At 42.7% G+C, this 24,318-nt stretch overlaps 1 protein-coding gene across 1 annotated transcript in view; it reads left to right on the plus strand.

Moving 5' to 3' along the window:
• The window catches only part of LOC109891289 (receptor-type tyrosine-protein phosphatase gamma), a 244,603-nt gene that overhangs the window by 94,706 nt on the left and 125,579 nt on the right, over positions 1-24,318 (plus strand). The window contains exon 3 of the mRNA XM_031825446.1: positions 11,627-11,806. Within this exon, the coding sequence (XP_031681306.1) occupies positions 11,627-11,806 (180 nt within the window). The remainder of the gene's footprint in view (positions 1-11,626; positions 11,807-24,318) is intronic.

A 24,318-nucleotide genomic window follows, 5' to 3' on the forward strand; every position in this document is an offset into this window, starting at 1 on the left:
AGCATAAGACGGAGTCTACAACCTACACAAGTGGCTCAGGTAGTGCAGCTCATCCAGAATGGCACATCAATGCGAGCTGTGGCAAGGTTTGCTGTGTCTGTCAGCGTAGTGTCCAGAGCATGGAGGCGCTACCAGGAGACAGGCCAGTACATCAGGAGACGTGGAGGAGGCCGTAGGAGGGCGTAGGAGGGCAACAACCCAGCAGCAGGACCGCTACCTCCGCCTTTGTGCAAGGAGGAGCAGGAGGAGGACTGCCAGAGCCCTGCAAAATGACCTCCAGCAGGCCACAAATGTGCATGTGTCTGCTCAAATGGTCAGAAACAGACTCCATGAGGGTGGTGTGAGGGCCCGACGTCCACAGGTGGGGGTTGTGCTTAGAGCCCAACACCGTGCAGTACGTTTGGCATTTGCCAGAGAACACCAAGATTGGCAAATTCGCCACTGGCGCCCTGTGCTCTTCACAGATGAAAGCAGGTTCACACTGAGCACATGTGACAGTCTGGAGACGCCGTGGAGAACGTTCTGCTGCCTGCAACATCCTCCAGCATGACCAGTTTGGCGGAGGGTCAGTCATGGTGTGGGGTGGCATTTCTTTGGGGGGCCGCACAGCCCTCCATGTGCTCGCCAGAGGTAGCCTGACTGCCATTAGGTACCGAGATGAGATCCTCAGACCCCTTGTGAGACCATATGCTGGTGCGGTTGGCCCTGGGTTCCTCCTAATGCAAGACAATGCTAGACCTCATGTGGCTAGAGTGTGTCAGCAGTTCCTGCAAGAGGAAGGCATTGATGCTATGGACTGGCCCGGCCGTTCCCTAGACCTGAATCCAATTGAGCACATCTGGGACATCATGTCTCGCTCCATCCACCAATGCCACGTTGCACCACAGACTGTCAAGGAGTTGGCGGATGCTTTAGTCCAGGTCTGGGAGGAGATCCCTCAGGAGACCACCTCATCAGGAGCATGCCCAGGCGTTGTAGGGAGGTCATACAGGCACGTGGAGGCCACACACACTACTGAGCCTCATTTTGACTTGTTTTAAGGACATTACATCAAAGTTGGATCAGCCTGTAATGTGGTTTTCCACTTTAATTTTGAGTGTGACTCCAAATCCAGACCTCCATGGGTTGATACATTTGATTTCCATTGATAATTGTTGTGTGATTTTGTTGTCAGTACATTCAACTATGTAAAGAAAAAATGATTTAATAAAAATATTTCATTCATTCAGATCTAGGATGTGTTATTTTAGTGTTCCCTTTATTTTTTTGAGCAGTGTATATAAATAAATATAGTTGATCACAATACAATTGATTACAATATATATACACTGTGTCACAATTCCAGTGGGTCAGATGTTTACATACGCTAAGTTGACTGTGCCTCTTAACAGCTTGGAAAATTCCAGAAAATTATATCATGGCTTTAGAAGCTTCTGATAGGCTAATTGACATCATTTGAGTCAATTGGAGGTGTACCTACAAGGTAGGCCTTGTATTTTAAGGCCTACCTTCAAACTCAGTGCCTCTTTGCTTGACATCATGGGAAAATAAAAATAAATCAGCCAAGACCTCAGAAAAACAATTGTAGACCTCCACAAGTCTGGTTCATCCTTCGGAGCAATTTCCAAGCACCTGAATGTACCACGTTCATCTGTACAAACAATAGTACGCAAGTATAAACACCATGGGACCACGCAGCCGTCATACCGCTCAGGAAGGTACTTTGGTGCGAAAAGTGCAAATCAATCCCAGAACAATAACATCCTCCTCCCTCATGTGGTACCCTTCCTGCAGGCTCATCCTGACATGACCCTCCAGCATGACAATGCCACCAACCCTACTGCTCGTTCTGTGCTTGATTTCCTGCAAGACAGGAATGTCAATGTTCTGCCATGGCCAGCGAAGATCCCGGAACTCAATCACATTGAGCACGTCAGGGACCTTTTGGATCGGAGGGTGAGGGCTAGGGCCAATCCCCCGCAGAAATGTTTGGGAACTTGCAGATGCCTTGGTGGAAGATTGGGGTAGCATCTCACAGCAGTCCATGAGGAGGAGATGCACTGCAGTACTTAATGCAGCTGGTGGCCACACCAGATACTGACTGTTACTCTTAAATGTTTTGACCCCCCTTTGTTCAGGGACAATTTATTCAGTTTCTGTTAGTCCACATGTCTGTGGAACTTGTTCAGTTTATGTCTCAGTTGTTGAATCTTGTTGTGTTTATACAAATATTTACACATTAAGTTTGATAAAAATAAACGCAGTTGATAGTGAGAGGACGTTTCTATTTTTGCTGCGTTTAGTGAACAAGAAAAGTGTTAAACAAATCAAAATATATTATATATTTTAGATTCCTCAAAGTAGCCAACCTTTGCCTTTATGACAGCTTTGCACGCTCTTGGCATTCTCTCAACCAGCTTCACCTGGAATTATTTTCCAACAGTCTCGAAGGAGTTCCCACATATGCTGAGCAGTTTTGGGCTGATTTTCCTTCACTCTGCGGTCCAACTCATCCCTAACCATCCTAATTGGGTTGAGATCCGGTGATTGCGGAGGTTAGGTCATCTGATGCAGCATTCCATTGATCTCCTTCTTGGTCAAATAGCCCTTACACACAGCCTGGAGGTGTGTTGGGTCATTGTCCTGTTGAAAAACAAATGATAGTCCCATTAAGCGAAAACCAGATGGGATGGCGTATTCCAGCAGTATTCTATGTTAGCCATACTGGTTAAGTGTGCCTTGAATTGTAAATAAATCACAGACATTGTCACCAGCAAAGCACTCCCACACCATCACACCTCCTCCTCCATGCTTCACGGTGGGAACCACACATGCGGAGATCATCAGTTCACCTGCTCTACGTCTCACAAAAGCACGGTGGTTGGAACCAAAAATCTCAAATTTGGACTCATCAGACTAAAGGACAGATTTCCAGTCTAATGTCCATTGCTCGTGTTTCTTGTCCCAAACAAGTCTCTTGTTCTTATTGGTTACCTTTTATTAGTGGCTTCTTTGCAGCAATTTGACCATGAAGGCCTGATTCACACAGTCTCCTCTGAACTGTTGATGTTGAGATGTGTCTGTTACTTGAAATCTGTGAAGCATTTATTTAGCATTTATTTATCTATCTATCTATCTATCTATCTATCTATCTATCTATCTATCTATCTATCTATCTATCTATCTATCTATCTATCTATCTATCTATCTATCTATCTATCTATCTATCTATCTATCTATCTATCTATCTATCTATCTATCTATCTATCTATCTTCTGTATACCACCCCCCTACCTTGTCACAACACAACTGATTCACTCAAATGCATGAATAAGGAAGAAAATTCCACAAATAGCTTTTAACAAGGCACACCTGTTAATTGAAATGCATTCCAAGGGACTTCCTCATGAAGCTGGTTGAGAGACTGCCAATAGTTGTCATCAAGGCAAAGGGTGGCTACTTTGAAGAATCTCAAATATGAAATATTTTTTATATGTTTGACACTGTTTTGGTTACTACATGATTCCATATGTGTTATTTCATAGTTTTGATGTCTTCACTATTTTTCCACAATGTAGAAAATATATCTACATCCTCTTGCTCAGTTGTTCACCGAGGCCTCCCACTCCTCTTTATATTCTGGTTAAGGCCAGTTTGCGCTGTTCTGTGAAGGGAGTAGTACACAGCGTTGTACACTTCTTCACTGTATTTCTGATCGATTTGATGTTATTTTAATGGACTATTTATTTATTTTTCTTTCAAAAACAAGGACTTTTCAAGTGACCCCAGACTTTTGAACGGTTGTGTATATATATTTTTTTACACATCGATACTTTGAGTCAAGTACCGATATAATATAGTTCAAAAATAATGTCACGAAATGTAACTGTATCAATCCCCCCACTAATCTTTAATGCTGACGTCACTGGACTGTCTTTGTAAACCAACATACAATAAATGCATTCAAGCCAAGTCAACCATCCGGCTCAACGGACCATATAGTGAACGGTGGACTGAAGGCTAGTTAAGGGTAGCACCTCACTGCTACCCTGAACTAGCATGCAGTGCATCTTTCGCTTTATGGTCCTTGAGCCAGATGGTTGAGTTGACTTCACTGGGTTTATTGCAGCTTGGTTAGATGTTGCACATCCAAGTTCTCATATCTGTAGTCTTTCTGCCCGAAGGGTGACTGTTCCCTCCATCCATTCACTGGCAGCAGAGGCAGAGCCAGCCACTAGGATTACAGTCAGCCTGATTGATGACATTGAGAATAATTAACCGACTTCACAACCCTTTGTTATCTGATCCTAGCTCTCCTCCTCCCTTTCTCTGTTACTTTTAAAGACCCCAATTATCTCAGTGCTGGTAAATGGCCTGGAATCTATTTCTGATGGAAAATGAACGCCAGATTAGACCCTGTTGCATGTTGTGCTTGGACAAAACTGACACGTGTGCAATTAGTATTTGAGTTGTTCCAGTGTTGGGTTTATTACACTCATTCATTTATTTGTATTGACACTAACCAGCAATTGCTGTTTCTCCTGCTGGAGACATGGGCTGTGGGGGAAACATGGTACAATTCTCCTAGGACCTCTAAAATAGATCTGGAATAGAGACAGAGTTCTAACATGGAATTGGAATAGTAACATTTCTAACATGGAAGTGGAATAGAAAGTTCCAACATGGAACTGGAATAGATAAAGTTATTGGAGGCTTGTCAATTAGGTGTGGGAGCAGCATGAAAACACTTGTTATTTGAGTTAAGCTCTGTAGAACATTGTGCATGAATGTACTTCGTCTCTTACAATTTTGTCTTTTTAAGAAAAGATACAATGGCTATTTCAGCTATTTGAGAAACAGTGAGCAAATATTAATGTGTTACTGTGAGTAATATTTGAGGCACTGTAACTCTTCACAGTTATATCAAAGACTAGTATTTGCAAACAGGCAAATACAGGTTAATTAACTTCTTATGGCTGCAGGGGCAGTATTGAGTAGCTTAGATTAAAGGTGCCCAGAGTAAGCGGCCTCCTCCTCAGTCCCAGTTGCTAATATATGCATATTATTATTAATATTTGATAGAATGGATAGAACACTCTGAAGTTTCTAAAACAGTTTGAATGATGTCTGTGAGTATAACAGAACTCATATGGCAGGCCAAAACCTGAGAAGAAATCCAAACAGGAAGTGGGAAATCTGAGGTTGGTCGATTTTCTACCCAGCCCCTGATGAGTACACAGTGGGATATTGGTTATATTGCACTTCCTAAGGCTTCCACTAGATGTCAACCGTCTTTAGAAACTTGAATGAGGCTTCTACTGTATTGTGGATGTGAGCTCTTTGAGTCAGTGGTCTGGCAGAGAGCCAGGTCCTGGTCATGCACATTTCACATGATAGCGACCTGCGACCTGCGTTCCATGGTATTTTTACAGACAATGGAATTCTCCGGTTGGAACGTTATTGAAGATTTATGATAACAACATCCTAAAGATTGATTCTATACTTAGTTTGACAAGTTTCTTCGACCTGTAATATAACTTTTTAAAGTTTTCTTCCAACGTTCGGCTGGACCTGCACGAGCGTTTGGATTTGTGTACTAAACACGTTAACAAAAGTAGCTACTTGGACATAAATAATGGACATTATCAAACAAAACAAACATTTATTGTGGAACTAGGATTCCTGGGAGTGCATTCTGATGAAGATCATCAAAGATAAGGGAATATTTATAATGTTATTTCTGATTGCTGTTGACTCCAACATGGCGGATACATTTTTTTCCTTCTGAGATTGTCTCAGATTATTGCATGGTTTGCTTTTTCCATAAAGTTTTTTTGAAATCTGACACAGCGGTTGCATTAAGGAGAGGTATATCTATTTGTCCATGTCTAACAATTGTATTTATCAACATTTATAATGAGTATTTCTGTAAAATTATGTGGCTCTCTGCAATATCACCGGATGTTTTTGGAACTAGTGAACGTAATGCGCCAATGTATACTGAGATTTTTTTATATAAATATGAACTTTATCAAACAAAACATACATGTATTGTGTAACATGAAGTCCTATGAGTGTCACCTGATGAAGATCATCAAAGGTTAGTGATTCATTTTATCTCATTGTGCTTTTTGTGACTCCTCTCTTTGGCTGGAAAAATGGCTGAATATTTCTGTGAGTTGGTGGTGACCTAACATACTCGTTTGTGGTGCTTTCGCTGTAAAGCCTATTTGAAATCGGACACTGTGGTGGGATTAACAACACAATTACATTTAAAACGGTATAAGATACATGTTTGTTTGAGGAATTTTAATTATGAGATTTCTGTTGTTTTGAATTTGGCGCCATGCACTTCCACTGGCTGTTGTCATATTGATCCCGTTAACGGGATTGCAAGCCCTAAGAAGTTTAAACAGTGAGTCACCCTCAACTGTAACACTCACACAGAGAGAACTGTATTTACAGCCTTGAGGCTCTTCTCCTCTTTATGAGCCAATAAACCGGGGAATAATGCAACAGCTTTCAACAAACAGTGGTTTCATCCTGACAGTGCTAGCTACCAGCCTTTTCTTTTCAGCCAACAGCATTGTACTGTATTACAGGGTCTTCACGTTCAGAGTAGCCTCATTGCCTCTCATTAACTTCTTGCGACTATCAAACCCGTATCCGGAAGCGTAATCATAGCCTCAAGCTCATTACCATAACGCAACGTTAACTATTCATGAAAATCGCTAATGAAATGAAAGAAATATAGTCAAGCACAAGCTTAGCCTTTTGTTAACAACACTGTCATCTCAGATTTTCAAAATATGCTTTTCAACCATAGCTACACAAGCATTTGTGTAAGAGTATTGATATCCTAGCATAGCATTAAGCCTAGCATTCAGCAAGCAACATTTTCACAAAAACAAGAAAAGCATTAAAATTAAAATAATTTACCTTTGAAGAACTTCGGATGTTTTCAATGAAGAGACTCTCAGTTAGATAGCAAATGTTCATTTTTTCCCAAAATATTATTTGTGTAGGAGAAATCGCTCCGTTTTGTTCATCACGTTTGGCTAAGAAAAAAATCCGAAAATGCAGTCACTACAACGCCAAACTTTTTACCAAATTAACTCCATAATATCGACAGAAACATGGCAAACGTTGTTTAGAATCAATCCTCAAGGTGTTTTTCACATATCTATTCGATGATAAATCATTCGTGGCAGTTGGGTTTCTCCTCAGAAGCAAACGGAAAATACTGCAGCTGGAGATTACGCAATAATTGCGACGGAGGACACCAAGCGACCACCTGGTAGATGTAGTCTAAAATGGTCAATCTTCCAATGGTATGCCTACAAATACGTCACAATGCTGTCGACACTATGGGGAAACGACAGAAAGTCTAAGCTCATTCGTGGCCCATTCACAGCCATATAAGGAGTCATTGGAACACAGCGCCTTCAAAGTCTGGGGCACTTCCTGTTTGAAATTTCATTTTGGTTTCGCCTGTAGCATCAGTTCTGTGGCACTCACAGACAATATATTTGCAGTTTTGGAAACGTTAGAGTGTTTTCTATCCAAAGCTGTCACTTATATGCATAGTCGAGCATCTTGTCGTGACAAAATATTGCGATTAAAACGGGAACGTTTTTTATCCAAAAATGAAATACCGCCCCTAGAGTTCCAAGAGGTTTTAACCAACGTACTGGAGAAATCCTTTGTTTCACCAGAATTTGTATTTTCCTTTTCAGCTAAAAATGTTTTATTATCTTACTACAGTGTTAAGTAGGAATAGGTAAATGTGCAGAGTAGGACAATGTCTATGGCTAGTGAGGCGTGGAAAGCCCCTCCTGAAAAGACAGCATATTCCTTTATTCCTCTACCAGGGCATGTACTCTATCAGCTGTTGTTTTTGACCATCGCTGCTTCATATGCGTGAAAGAAATCCTAGCCTGGATTTCCCTGCTTCTCCTCAATCACAAGACGCTATGCAAGACTAACTACAATGCAAACTGTGTTGTTAACGTTCTATAACATGTCTGTCATCCAGCCCAACTGAACATATCACCTGTCTTTGTTCACATTGTTCACTGGTCCAGTAAATTGTCTCTCTGGTGTGGCGGTCAAACCTTTCCCTCCCACCAATCCCCAGTGTTACTTACATATACCCACCTGTGTGTGTGTGTGTGTGTGTGTGTGTGTGTGTGTGTGTGTGTGTGTGTGTGTGTGTGTGTGTGTGTGTGTGTGTGTGTGTGTGTGTGTGTGTGTGTGTGTGTGTGTGCGCTCGTCTGTCTGTTCAGTCATCCCATTCCAACCGGCTTCCCCTCCTGGGTGTGTGTGTGAGTGTGTGTGTGCGCTCGTCTGTCTGTTCAGTCATCCCATTCCAACCGGCTTCCCCTCCTGGGTGTGTGTGTCACTGACCTGAGGGGTATCCTACGAAGCAGGTTTGAGGAGTTATCAAGTTCACTTTGGTCAAGTCTGAGAACTACTCGGGATGACCGGTCATATGTAAGTGGCTCAACTTTTAACCAAGTACATTTTCTATGGCAACAAATCCTTCAGAACTAACCTGCTCCGGTTGGTAATGACAGAATGCATTTTAATCTTCACGCACAGTAACACTTTTGTATGACTTAATAGAGTTATTTTATCGATAGGAGTGGGGGAAAAGGTGTTTGTGGTTGTGCACTGATAAGAACACCAAAGTCAGCATTAACGATACGTGGTAACATAAAGACGGGACTTCTAAAAGCCTATTTCACACCCTAGCCTGCTGAATTTGCAAGATAACTTTTCTTTCATTTTGATTCCGGAACAAATGAAAATGTGTCACTGACTCGCCCATGGATTGATGTTTCAGCATTGTCTCAATAAAGAGTTTGGTGTTCGACTAGCCATGTGCGACATGCACACGCAGTTACAAGCCTGCTCGAGTTATCGGCAGCCGTACGAGCAATATCCACCATCGTAGTATGTATGAAGCCTGAGCTGGAATGTGAAGCTAACGGATTCTGGTTAGCTTTAGAAAAGCCTGAGTAGATCTAGCTTGCTTCGAGCATCAGTCATACTGATTCACAGTGTTTGGCTCTATGTCACTGACCTGGGCCCAGCTGATCTGGGGTGACATGGGGATGGCAGCAGGGGCTTCCTGTTAGCAGGGGAAATTGAGTCAAACTCCTGTGGATTGGAAAGGCCAGAGGGCCTCATAAGAAAACAGTGTGACGGGGAGAAGCTCATGGGTGGGTATATATTAAACTAAAAGCACAAATTCCCATTGTGTATACTTTGTTCATCGGCACAGAAAACGTTTTCTGCCACGTAAGCAAAGATTGTAAGGAATACATATAATTACCCACATTGTTTAATCAAGTCAATTGCCATTCTGTGAAGAAATAGCTTCCAGGGGGAAAAATAGATGAAATGATGCATGGTGAATACATAGTCAATATAATATTATCTGGTAAAGAAATTCCCTCAACATTAGTCTTACATTTCTGTAAAGATAAATTGGAAAATGATTGATGTAACTATTAGGTACAGTATGATAGAAGTTGGATACATAAATGTGCTGTAACTCTTCATGATGAGTGTGTGGGGGTGTTGTTGACTGTGAGGAGGGGCATCAGGATTTGAGGCTACAATCAGAACTGTTTTCATAAAGCTGCAGGTTGTTTACCAAATAAGTTGCCGACAAATAATACAGATGTGGAAAGCTCTGAGCTAGCTTTTGATCAGGGATTGCTTTCCAGGAAAGTGAACTCGAGGCTACAGCTGGAAAAAATCAAAAAGCGTTTCAAGTTTAAGTGTGTGTAATTACGTTTCTGTGGAGCGTATTATTTGACTGTCATTTTTTTCCATTTATTTCTATCTGTGGTGTAGTTATTATGTGCATTCCTGAAAACATGGCTTTTTACATGTAATTAGGTTGTTTGTTATTTTGAAGAAAACAGATGTGTCCATAAAGGATTAGATTTGTGTTTCCACCTGGTAGAGTGAGAGAGAGGAATATGTCAAACCAAGATGAGGCAGCCAGGGTTTTATTTACAGAAGTAGAAAATACATTACATTTCCTCAGAGCCTGCTCTCTCTCCCTACTGTAGCCTTTACACAGAGTGTATAAAACATTAGGAACACATTCTTAATGTTGAGTTGCATCCCCTTTTGCCCTCAGAACAGCCTCAATTCGTTGAGGCATTGACTCTACAAGGTGTCGAAAGCGTTCCACAGGGATGCTGGCCCATGTTGACTCCAATGCTTCCACAGTTGTGTAAAGTTGGCTTGATGTCCTTTGGGTGGTGGACCATTCTTGATACACACGGGAAACTGTTGAGTGTGAAAAACACAGAAGCGTTGCAGTTCTTGACACGCTCAAACCGGTACTACCATAACCCATTCAAAGGCACTTCAATATGTTGTCCTGCCCATTCACCCTCTAAATTGCACACATACACAATCCATGTCTCAATCGTCTCAAGGCTTAAACATCATTATTTAACCTGTCTCCTCCCCTTCATCTCCACTGATTGAAGTGAATTTAACAGGTGACATCAATAAGGGATCATCGCTTTCACCTGAATTCACCTGGTCAGCCTATGTCATGGAAAGAGCAGGTGTTTCTAATGTTTTGTGCAATCAGTGTATAAACAGTATCCTGTTGAGTGGCAAGCAGCTATCATCTGTTATTGCTGTGGCTGAAGTGCGGGGGGATGCTATTTAACTGTATGAGAACTACTTATTTCCTCTTGTTGTTTTGAGACACAAACGGTGTTCTTCACTCTGTTGTATGGAAAGCATATTTCCTTTATCTGCTCTTATTACTATGGCAAGACGCGTGTGTGTGTGTGTGTGTGTGTGTGTGTGTGTGTGTGTGCGTGCGTGTGTGTGTGTGCTTTTCTTTAGCGGTGTGAGATATTAGAGTGGCGCTGGTACAGACAGACACAAGCGATGAATGATGACTTCACTCCAGCTTACTGATGCCGCTATTAGTAAGAAGCACAGCCCAGATCCATAGCGGCCGCTCTTCCATGGAATCCAGACCTGGCCAATCAATGCATGCTTCCAGGCAGTATGTGGAATGGGGAGAAGACGATTCATCCTAATTTAACTTGATGGACAAATCTGTAGCACTCAGGGGTCTAGTTTACTGCTTCAGCATGAGAAACTGGTGACAAATTCATCTGAAAAAAAGCATGACTGCAGTGGATTGCTCCTCAGGTGTGTGTGTGGGGGGTATTTTAGTATTTCTGTAATATTTTATGTACATGCTGCTATTTCTCTGTTTTGCCTTCTTGCCAGGTTGCCCTCGCAAAATAGGTTTTTAACCCCAATGGGTCTTACCTGGTTAAATAAAGGTAAATAAAAACATTGAAATGTGTAGCATTGAACAGATCAAGAACAGCCACATCTTTGGGGGATTATTATGTGGGGGTGAGAGAGGATTAGAAGAGCAGACAGTGAATCAGGAAGTATATTTTTCTACTGGCTCACTGTCTCTTTCACTGCAAAGAGAAAGGTGGGAGGTGGGGTTTCACTCTCTGTCTCTATTTAGGAACTGTAGTACTCTGAGACGTTTTTTTGAATACTGCCCCAGATCTTAGTGCTGTGGATGGTGTAACTGACTCTCTCTCCCCTCTTCCTGTAGGGACCCACGGGACTGGGGGCTGGGCCTCCTCCTACCCTGAGTGTGTGGAGAGGAACCAATCACCAGTGGATATTTCAGACGAGGATGCCCAGGTGTCTCAGGAGTACCAGGAGCTGACCCTCAATGGGTTCAACGCTGAGTCGTCCAACAAGACCTCCATGAAGAACACAGGGAAGACAGGTTAGCGTGCCCTCATTTATTCATTCAGAACTCTTTGAATTCAACAGATTTTCACTTCCTTAGCAGGGTGAGACAGGGATGGGTGCTATCCTCAATGCTCAGGTTAGATAACAGGTTAGATTCCTTCACTTCAACAGAACTGGTCTAATGCACTGCATCACAGTGCTAGCTGTGCTACTTGAGATCCTGGTTTGAGTCCAGACTCTGTCACAGCCAGCCGCGACATGGGGCGGAACACAATTGGCCCAGCTTTGTCCTGGTTAGGGGAGGGTTTGGTCGGCCGGGATGTACTTGTCCCATCGCGCTCTAGCAACTCCTGTGGCGGTCCTGGCTCATGCACGCTGACACGGTCGCCAGGTGTACAGTATTTCCTCTGACACATTGGTGCGGCTGGCTTCCGAGTTAAGCGGACATTGTGTCAAGAAGCAGTGCGGCTTGGCAGGGTCGTGTTTCGGAGGATGTGCGGCTTTCAAACCTTCGCCTCCTGAGTCCGTACAGGAATTGCAGCGATGGGACAAAACTGTAACTACTAATTGGATACCACAAAGAGAAAAAAAATAACTATTGGAGTAGAACAGGCTTAGGTTTCTAATTCTTTAGCGGAGTTGGTCGAGACGATACATAAATACACACTATTCGATTATGATGAGTGGAAGTTCGGTTTTGGCTTTACATAGTGTTAAACTTCACCTTGCGTGTTCCTGCCGACATTATAATTACAGTAAACACAAAGGGTCTAGATCTTAACAGTTGATTCTGAATGATTTTACAACTTTCTCTGCATGGTGCCTTGACCCGCTTTGGCTTTGAGCTGAGTTTGACTGGCCAGCGTCCAGAAGTCTTCAGCTAAACAAATAATTCCCCAGGCAAATTTCTATATCAATTTCTGGGTAACAATGAAATACCCTACTCTGCTCATTTTCAGTTAGTGGTCAAGAGTAAACAAAAATTGCTTCTTAGCAAAGAGCTATTTCTCAAACTGTCTGGGAGTGGGGAGGGGAAAACGGAAAACTAGCTCTTATTGGCAGAGAGGTTTTTAATGCTTTCTAATTGGTCTATTAACACATTTACTGAAATTCCAGCCAGTCTTTTCAAACAGCTCTTACACTCACAGAACATTATCATAATTTTCACAATTTCACCATGTTATTTCAACCATCATAGTGTGGAAAAATACACTGCTCAAAAAAATAAAGGGAACACTTAAACAACACAATGTAACTCCAAGTCAATCACACTTCTGTAAAATCAAACTGTCCACTTAGGAAGCAACACCGATTGACAATACATTTCACATGCTGTTTTGCAAATGGAATAGACAACAGGTGGAAGTTACAGGTAATTAGCAAGACACCCCCAATAAAGGAGTGGTTCTGCAGGTGGTGACTACAGACCACTTCTCAGTTCCTATGCTTCCTGGCTGATGTTTTGGTCACTTTTGAATGCTGGCGGTGCTTTCACTCTAGTGGTAGCATGAGACGAAGTCTACAACCCACACAAGTGGCTCAGGTAATGCAGCTCATCCAGGATGGGACATCAATGCGAGCTGTGGCAAGAAGGTTTGCTGTGTCTGTCAGCGTAGTGTCCAGAGCATGGAGGCGCTACCAGGAGACAGGTCAGTACATCAGGAGACGTGGAGGAGGCCGTAGGAGGGCAACAACCCAGCAGCAGAACCGCTACCTCCGCCTTTGTGCAAGGAGGAGCACTGCCAGAGCCCTGCAAAATGACCTCCAGCAGGGCACAAATGTGCATGTGTCTGCTCAAATGGTCAGAAACAGACTCCATGAGGGTGGTATGAGGGCCCGACGTCCACAGGTGGGGGTTGTGCTTACAGCCCAACACCGTGCAGGACATTTGGCATTTGCCAGAGAACACAAGATTGGCAAATTCGGCACTGGCGCCCTGTGCTCTTCACAGATGAAAGGAGGTTCACACTGAGCACGTGACAGACGTGACAGAGTCTGGAGATGACGTGGAGAACGTTCTGCTGCCTGCAATATCCTCCAGCATGACCGGTTTGGCGGTGGGTCAGTCATGGTGTGGGGTGGCATTTCTTTGGGGGGCCGTACAGCCCTCCATGTGCTCGCCAGAGGTAGCCTGACTTCCATTAGGTACCGAGATGAGATCCTCAGACCCCTTGTGAGACCATATGCTGGTGCGGTTGGCCTTGGGTTCCTCCTAATGCAAGACAATGCTAGACCTCATGTGGCTGGAGTGTGTCAGCAGTTCCTGCAAGAGGAAGGCATTGATGCTATGGACTGGTGCCCGTTCCCCAGATCTGAATCCAATTGAGCACATCTGGGACATCATGTCTCGCTCCATCCACCAACGCCACGTTGCACCACAGACTGTCCAGGAGTTGGCAGATGCTTTAGTCCAGGTCTGGGAGGAGATCTCTCAGGAGACCATCCGCCACCTCATCAGGAGCATGCCCAGGCATTGTAGGGAGGTCATACAGGCACGTGGAGGCCACACACACTACTGAGCCTCATTTTGACTTGTTTTAAGGACATTACATCAAAGTAGGATCAGCCTGTAGTGTGATTTTCCACCTTAATTTTGAGTGTGACTCCAAATCCAGACCTCCATGGGTTGATAAATTTGATTTCCATTGATAATGTTTGTGTGATTTTGTTGTCAGCACATTCAACTATGTAAAGAAAAAAGTATTTAATAAGAATATTTCATTAATTCAGATCTAGGATGTGTTATTTTAGTGTTCCCTTTATTTTTTTGAGCAGTGTATATAAAACCAAGGAAATCATGTTTTTGACTGCACTGGGCCTTTTAGCAAATTCACGTGGAAAGGTGGTCCCGGAGACATTGGCATTGATCAAGGATTTACTTCCCTTCTTTCACAGCCTGTGCTTCAAGATATTCTTGGCTTTGCATCTAATTCCCGCTCTGCTCGACTGCTGGAGCGCTCAAACACAGTCCCAGGGCCGGCCCGCCTGCCTCTCCTTTAGTGTTGCACGGTATACCGAACCCCCCCCCCCCCCCCCAAAATGACTAATAATAAAGGTTCGGCACTAGAATTTTTGTTACGTTCGGTAGTTCTGTCAAATGTGTCTCACGTGATTGAGAGGATCAAGTCTGTGTATCAGTGCAGGACCTTTATTGTGTGAAGAGCACAGTTCCTGCTCCACTTACTCATTCATTGCAAGAGCTGTCTGGGCTGCATTGCTAGCTCCCCAAATCAAATTATATCGAATGTTTGTCAAATGTACCGAATAGAACTGGTATAGACTTTACTGTGAAATTATTGCTAATGAACCCTTTCCATGGTATCACAACGAATACAGTGAAATACACAGGAATTAAACTATATACAGAGTGTACCATTACTAGATCATTGTGCAGAGGTACAAGGTATTTGAGGTAGAATAGATAAACATGAAGGCAGGGTAAAGTGACTAGTCATCAGGACAGATAATAATAAGAGTAAAATAAAGAACAGAGTAGCAGCAGTTAATTATTGTGTGTGTGTGTGTGTGTGTGTGTGTGTGTGTGTATATATGAATGTGTGTGTGAGGGTGTATATGGTGTGTATATATAGTCAGTGCAGATAGTTAGGGTACCACTATTTAGCAGTCTTATGGCTTGAGGGTAGAAGCTGTCTCGGAGCCAGTTGGTCTGAGAGCTGATGCTCCGGTACCATTTGCTGGACGGTAGCAGAGTGAACAGTCTATGGCTTGGGTGGCTGAAGTCTTTTTCAGCCTTCCTCAGATATAGAGGGAGCTCGGCCCCAGTGATGTACTGTACTGTCTGCATCACCCTCTGTAGCGCTTTGTGGTCAAGGGTGGTGCATTTGCCATACCAAGCGGCCAGTCAAGATGCTGTCGATGGTGCAGCTGTAGAACTTTTTGAGGATCCAAGGGCCCATGCCAAATCTTTTCAGCCTCCTGAGGGGGAAGAGGCGCTGCCGTGTCCTCTTTACAACTATGCGCGTATGTGTGGACCATGGTAAGCCATTAGATATGTGGTCTCCAATGAACTTGAAGCTCTCAACCCACTCCAGAACAGTTTGAATAATGCAACTCGGCATGTAGAACTACTTTTAACTGTTCATTACCTATCGGGCTGCCGAGTGGCACAGCGGTCTAAGGCACTGCATCTTACTGCTAGAGGCGTCACTACAGACCCTGGTTTGATTCCAGGCTGAATCACAACCGGCCGTGATTTGGAGTCCCATAGGGCGGCAAAACTATGTCCATAGAGGCCAGAACACTTTTACAATGCAAGACAATATCAGTAGCTTCCAGCTTTAATTGTAGACTAACCTTCCTTGTTAGCGTACAGCTGAATTAACTACCCATGAAATCAACTAAAAGAAGCTCAATAACTCAATGCATGCACACACTCCTATTGAATAATATGCATTCACCGGCATTGGGAATAGACCTAGGCTACATCTGGATTTACCCAGTTTATCATTCAAATTAATTATGACCATTGTTATTTTGGAGGTAAATTGATAAAAGCTACGTAAAATTGATTGTATAATTGATTAATTATTGCATACATGGATGTCTAAAAAAAAGTTTAAATGTAGTGATATAACTCTGTCTGGATCAAGTGCCATTCTGTGACTTTTTGTGATGGTATTGAGTACCGTGATGGTATTGAGTACCGTGATGGTATTGAGATGGTATTGAGTATTGAGTATTGTGATGGTATTGAGTATTGTGATGGTATTGAGTATTGTGTTGGTATTGAGTATTGTGATGGTATTGAGTATTGTGATGGTGTTGAGTATTGTGATGGTATTGAGTACCGTGATGGTATTGAGTACCGTGATGGTATTGAGTATTGTGATGGTATTGAATAGTGTGATGGTATTGATTATTGTGATGGTATTGAGTACCGTGATGGTATTGAGTAGTGTGATGGTATTGAGTATTGTGATGGTATTGAGTATTGTGATGGTATTGAGTATTGTGATGGTATTGAGTATTGTGATGGTATTGAGTATTGTGATGGTATTGAGTACCGTGATGGTATTGAGTAGTGTGATGGTATTGAGTACCGTGATGGTATTGAGTACCGTGATGGTATTGAGTATTGTGATGGTATTGAGTATTGTGATGATATTGAGTATTGTGATGGTATTGAGTATTGTGATGGTATTGAGTATCATGATGGTATTGAATATTGTGATACTAATTCTGGTATTTGTATCAAAGTAAGAATTATGGTATCGTGGCAACACTACTCTCATCTCCTCTTCTGTGTGGTTGTATGTTTATAGTGTGCTTGAAGGAGCTTGTGAAAATCTCCTGGATCTTTTCACAAACCCTAGCCTGGTAGACATGTACAGCCATCTCTCTCTCTCACACACTCTTTCCCCTCATTCATACTGTCCATCTCTTCCACTGTCTTTTGTCCTGTCTACCCTTCTCTCATTTTCCTCCCACCTCTCTCCCACCCGCCCTCCCTCCCTCCCTCTCTCCCGTGACACTGCTTGTTTCCACAGCTCTGTTTTTTTACAGTCACTCTGGGTTTGTTTCTCTTCTCCTCTCCTCTCCTCTCCTCTCCTCTCCTCTCCTCTCCTCTCCTCTCCTCTCCTCTCCTCTCCTCTCCTCTCCTCAGTTGGCTTTGTAAATAAAATAAGCCTTGCTGTAGCTGCATCTTTTCTGGAGGGCCCAGCTAGGCTTAATCCACCTATAACAGTCAGGGGGATCAGGGGCCTAATCTGGCTAATAATATCAGCTGGAGAGATGTTCAAGAGTTTTGGATTCATCGAAACATGCACAGAGCACACTCACTTAGCTACCACGCCACGGACAGAGAGGGGAAATGTCAGAGTTGTTCACATACGATGGAGTTCCGTGGCCTGTATTCATAAAGCGTCTCAGCGTGGGAGGAGTGCTGTTCTAGGATCACGACCCCCCCTGTCCATATAATCTTTTTCATTATGATCTAAAAGGCATAACTAATCCTAGATCAGCACATCACCCTTCGAATACAGGCCCATATGTTGTGTGACGGGAAACTAGAAACCCAGCATCAGTGTTTAGTGTTTACACCACACACGGCCAAAGCCTTTACTTATAATTACATTTCCCAACTCCTGAAAGGGGAATTCTTCAACAAGACAAGATGTAACTAACTTCAAAGCAAACTGCAAAGTCATGTTTTGTCTCTAAAATGTGCAAGTTCTCTTACATGATGAAAAAAACGTTGTCAACAGTTAATGCTAATTAAACTGTGTTTGATAATGTATTTAAATGTAGAAAGCCCAGGGAAGGCTGTAACTAGCAAGCTAGTCCAAGCCCTTTGATCAAACATGGATATCTCCCTGACAGAGCATGTTTACTGGAGGTTACAGGGGTTAATTGATGGCTTAATTGTGTATTTATTATGGATTCCCATTAGTTCCTGCCAAGGCAGCAGCTACTCCTCCTGGGGTCCAGCAACATTTGTTTTTCTTTTTTCTTTATTTAACTAGGTAAGTCAGTTAAGAACAAATTCTTATTTTCAATGACGGCCTAGGAACAGTGGGTTAACTGCCTATCCAGGGGCAGAACAAGGCTACCCTGCCGGCCCCAACATTAAGGCAGTTATATACCATTTAAAATATGACATGATATTACATTTCATTATGTACCCAACCCTTATTGTAGCTAGATTATGTTGGAGAACTCTGTGTTCTGTAAGACAGTTAACTCTTTATCCACAATATGGCAGGGGCTGTAAAGGCTTAACACAAGTTTTCCCATCAGCAGACTATGATCGATAATGTCAAAAGCCGAACTGAAGTCCTACATTTCTCTCAGCCAATCATCAGTAATTTGTGTAAGTGTGGTGCTTGTTGAATGTCAAATCAAATTGTATTAGTCACATGCGCCGAATACAACAGGTCACCTTACAGTGAAATGCTTACTTACGAGCCCCTAACCGACAGTGCAGTTTATAAAATATGGATAAGATTAAGAGATAAAAGTAACAAGTAATTAAAGAGCAGCAGTAAAAAATAATATATACAGGGGGGTGCCGGTACAGAGTCAATGTGCAGGGGCACCGGTTAGTTGAGGTAGTATGTACATGTAGGTAGAGTGACTATGCATAGATGACAACAGAGAGTGGCGGGGGGGGGGGGCAGGGGCAATGCGAATAGTCTGGGTAGTCATTTGACTAGATGTTCAGGAGGAGTCTTATGGCTTTGGGGTAGAAGCTGCACTCCGGTACCACTTGCCGTGTGGTAGCAGAGAGAACAGTCTATGACTAGGGTGACTGGAGCCATTTTTAGGGCCTTTCTCTGACACAGCCTGGTATAGAGGACCTGGACGGCAGGAAGCTTGGCCCCAGCGATGTACTGGGCCGTTCGCACTACCCTCTGTAGTGCATTGCGTTCGGAGGCAGAGCAGTTGCCATACCAGGCAGTAATGCAACCAGTGCTCTCGATGGTGTAGCTGTAGAACCTTTTGAGGATCTGAGGACCCATGCCAAATCTTTTCTGTCTCCTGAGGGGGAATAGGTTTTGTCGTGCCCGCTTCATGACTGTCATGGTGTGCTTGGACCATGTTAGTTTGTTGGTGATGTGGACAGCAAGGAATTTGAAGCTTTCAACCTGCTCCACTGCAGCCCTGTCGATGAGAATTGGGGCGTGCTCGGTCCTCTTTTTCCTGTACTCCACAATCATCTCCTTTGCCATGATCACGTTGAGGGAGAGGTTGTTGCCCTGGCACCACACGGCCAGGTCTCTGACCTCCTCCCTATAGGCTGTCTCGTTGTTGTCGGTGATCAGGCCTACCACTGTTGTGTCATCGGCAAATTTAATGATGGTGTTGGAGTCGTGCCTGGCCGTGCAGTCATGAGTGAACAGGGAGTACAGGAAGGTGCTGAGCACGCACCACTGAGGGGCCCCTGTGTTGAGGATCAGAATGGCGGATATGTTGTTATCTACCCTTACCATCTGGGGGCGGCCCCTCAGGAAGTCCAGGATCCAGTTGCAGAGGGAGGTGTTTAATCCCAGTGTCCTTAGCTTATTGATGAGCTTTGAGGGCACTATAGTATTGAACACTGAGCTGGAGTCAATGAATAGCATTCTCACGTAGGTGTTCCTTTTGTCCAGGTGGGAAAGGGCAGTGTGGACTGCAATAGAGACTGCATCAGCTGTGGATTTGTTGGGGCAGTATGCAAATTGGAGTGGGTCTAGGGTTTCTGGGATAATGATGTTGATGTGAGCCATGACCAGCCTTTCAACGTACTTCATGGCTACGGACGTGAGTGCTACGGGTTGGTAGTTATTTAGGCAGGTTACCTTAGTGTTCTTGGGCACAGGCACTATGATAGTCTGCTTAAAACATGTTGGTATTGCAGACTCCGACAGGGAGAGGTTGAAAATGTCAGTGAAGACATTTGCTAGTTTGTCAGCGCATGGTTCGTCGGAGGCCTTAGCGTGATTTCTTATAAGCTTCCGGGTTAGAGTCCGCTCCTTGAAAGCAGCAGCTGTAGCCTTTAGCTCAGTGCGGATGCTGCCTGTAATCCATAGCTTCTGGTTGGGGTATGTACTAGAGGTCGACCGATTATGATTTTTCAACGCTGATACCGATACCGATACTGATTATTGGAGGATGAAAAAAGCCGATACTGATTAATCGGACGATTTTTATATATATATATATATTTATATATTTGTACTAATGAAAATTACAACAATACTGAATGAACACTTTTATTTTAACTTAATGTAATACATAAAAAAAAAATGTTTTGTCTCAAATAAATAATGAAACATGTTCAATTTGGTTTAAATAATGCAAAAACACAGTGTTGGAGAAGAAAGTAAAATTGCAATATGTGCCATTTAAAAAAGCTAATGTTAAGTTCCTTGCTCAGAACATGAGAACAAGCTGGTGGTTCCTTTTAACATGAGTCTTCAATATTCCCAGTTAAGAAGTTTTAGGATGTAGTTATTATAGGAATTATAGGACTATTTCTCTCTATACCATTTGTATTTCATATACCTTTGACTATTGGATGTTCTTATAGGCACTATAGTATTGCCAGCCTCGGGAGTTGATAGGCTTGAAGTCATAAACAGCGCTGTGCTTCAAGCATTGCGAAGAGCTGCTAGCAACGCAGATCACTGGGGTCGGGGCCTGTTCCCGAGGGAGCCATATATTCTTCGCCTCGGGCTCTTCAGAGTCGTGAAAGAAGAAAAAGGATTCTGCTTGTCTGTGGTGAGTAATCGCAGTCCTGATGTCTAGAAGTTATTTTCGGTCATAAGAGACGGTAGCGGCAACATTATGTACAAAAAAATAGTAAAAAATAAGTTACGAACAACGCAGATCAACGAACAATAAAACACAATAGGTTGAGGACACGTAAAATGTCTGCCTTCTGCCACTGCGCCATCCTTCCCTATAATCATGCTGAAAGTCTGTTGTCAATTTGTTTACAGTAAAAAACAAGAAACTATACTACTACATTGTATCTGGTCAAACACAATTTTTTCCAAACGTTTACTAACAGGCTGATTGGTCAGCTATGTGAATATATGGCAAATAGGAGTGACAATATCGTCCTCTATTATCCTCAGTCATTTTGCAACCGGACCCCTGTGACTTGTCATTGTTGATACACACAATTTGTTTTACTTCTTCCACACTCACTTATGGAATTCAAAATGACAATGCTTATCTTTCATCATTTAATCAGTTATACTTGGATGTGTAGTGTTGCTGGCATACATACCTAAGTTTTCTAATCTTGCCAATGAAAAAAATCATTAAAGTAATTGGCAATATCAAACGGTTTTATGATGAATGAGCCATCTGATTCAATGAATGATGGAGCTGAGTTTGCCTTTTTGCCAAATATTTCATTTAAGGTGTTCCAAAGCTTTTAATATCATTCTTTATGTCATTTTTCTTTGTTTCATAGTATAGTTTCTTATTCTTTTTCAGTCACATGATTTCTCAATTTTCAGTACGTTTTGCCAATCGGTTGTGCAGCCAGAATAATTAGCCATTCCTTTTGCCTCATCCCTCTGAACCATACATTTATTCAATTCCTCATCAATCCACGGGAATTTAACTATTTTTACAGTCATTTAACTAGAATAAGCTATTTCATAAATGTGCCAAGTGCAGCGTATGGTTGCTCCTCATTACACACCACAGACCAACAAATATTATTTACATCAACAACATAGGAATCACTACAAAAGTTATTGTATTACCTCTTATACACTATATTAGACCCAGCCTTTTGAAATGTGCTTTTCCTCGATATGGCTACACTACTGTGATCACTACATTCTATGGATTTGGATACTGCTTTCAAGACAATTTCTGCAGCATTAGTAATGATGTAATTAATACATGTTAATTATTTCATTCCTGTGCTGTTTGTAACTACCCTCGTAGGTTGACTAATAACCTGAAGCAGATTGCAGGCACTAGTTTAGTTTGAAGCTTTTTCTTGAGTGGGCAGCTTGATGAAAGTCAATATTTAAATCACCCAGAAAATATATCTCTCTGTTGGTATCACATACCTTATCAAGCATTTCACACTTATTATCCAGATACTGACTGTTAGCACTTGGTGGTCTATAGCAGCTTCCCACTAGAATGGGATTCAGGTGAGGCAGATGAACCTGTAGCTATGTTACTTCAACATGATTTTACATGAGATCCTCTCTAAGCTTAACAGGAATGTGGTTCTGAATATAAACAACAACACCTCCACCTTTGGCATTTCTACCTTTTCTGTAGATGGTATAACCATGTATTGCTACCACTGTATCATCAAAGGTATTATCTAAGTGAGTTTCAGAATATGAATGTCATCTGTTACTAGCAAATTATTGATTTCATGAAACTTTTTCTTAAGCTGTTAATGTGAGCTATTTTTACCACTGTTCTGGGATGCTTGATTGTTTTCATTGCTTTACTGGGAAGCTTAGCAGAAATAGACTTTCTCATGTTATTCATGTTATTGCACGGTGAGCTGTACACATTGGTAGGGATTAACTGAGCTGGGCTTGGGTCATTGATAAGTCATTGTCTCAAAGCAGCCTTATAATGCTGTGAAAGGATCCAGGAACCCAAATTATTTGGGTGGATCCCATCATCCTTATAAAACAAGCTTTGTTTCCAGAAGGTGTCAAAATGGTCAAAAAATTATACACACACTGAGCTGCAATAGTTTCGTAGCCAGTTATGGAGGGATAAAAGTCTGCTGAAACGTTCAATGCAACGATTTAAGGAGAGCAGAGGGCCAGATATTATGGGGTGTTGGTGTCAAGCAGAGACCAAATCAGTGCTTTAAAATCCACGATAGATATAAATATTCCTGATGCAGGTTTAAAATGTTTGGGAGCAGCTTAGTGATGTCCTGTACTCGTGATCCTGAATAGCACAACGTTTTTGCTCCAGGGACTTTTCTCACCATTGAACTTCCCAGTACAATGGCCAGAGAAGAGGATGGAGAAATCCACCCATTCCTACCCCTCACACAATTCGCATTGGAACTCTGGATTGTCAATATTGTCACAGACAAGAGCTTTTACAGCGCTGGAAAAGTTGGTTAGCTATTCCAGGCAAATCATGCTCCATTGAAACCTTGCTAGCAACATAGCTAGCTATCTGGCTAGTCGGTAGCAAGCGTTAACACAAACACTTATGAACAAAATAAAATAAAAAAAAATAAAAAATGGAAACAACAAGCCAAAAAAACAGGTTGAGGCTCAGGAGGTTTCCAAGTTTGTGAAAGGAGTGCATGGAGGAAGGAGTGCATGGAGGAAGGAGTGCATGGAGGAAGGAGTGCATGGAGGAAGGAGTGCATGGAGGAAGGAGTGCATGGAGGAAGGAGTGCATGGAGAAAGGAGTGCATGGAGGAAGGAGTGCATGGAGGAAGGAGTGCATGGAGGAAGGAGTGCATGGAGAAAGGAGTGCATGGAGAAAGGAGTGCATGGAGAAAGGAGTGCATGGAGAAAGGAGTGCATGGAGGAAGGAGTGCATGGAGGAAGGAGTGCATGGAGGAAGGAGTGCATGGAGGAAGGAGTGCATGGAGGAAGGAGTGCATGGAGAAAGGAGTGCATGGAGAAAGGAGTGCATGGAGAAAGGAGTGCATGGAGAAAGGAGTGCATGGAGAAAGGAGTGCATGGAGAAAGGAGTGCATGGAGAAAGGAGTGCATGGAGAAAGGAGTGCATGGAGAAAGGAGTGCATGGAGAAAGGAGTGCATGGAGAAAGGAGTGCATGGAGAAAGGAGTGCATGGAGAAAGGAGTGCATGGAGGAAATGACATTGTGGGGAGGTCATAGAGCAGTGCCCTTATGATGCTGGGACAATCTCATTTTGTCACTGTGAGTGGTCAAAGATTTCACGTTCAACTGAGGGTTTCTAGTTGAAGAGTTGAGCAGTACTTTGAGATCATAAAACACCAAACTTTCTGAGCATTTCATCTTCAAAGTGGCATGACTGTCATAATGACCATATGGATATTCATCAGTAGAATAGCTGGGCCTTGAGGAGTACCAATAGCCACCAGTCTAATAAATCCAT

The sequence above is a fragment of the Oncorhynchus kisutch genome, linkage group LG5 (assembly GCF_002021735.2).
Source record: "Oncorhynchus kisutch isolate 150728-3 linkage group LG5, Okis_V2, whole genome shotgun sequence".
Taxonomy (NCBI): Eukaryota; Metazoa; Chordata; class Actinopteri; order Salmoniformes; family Salmonidae; genus Oncorhynchus; species Oncorhynchus kisutch.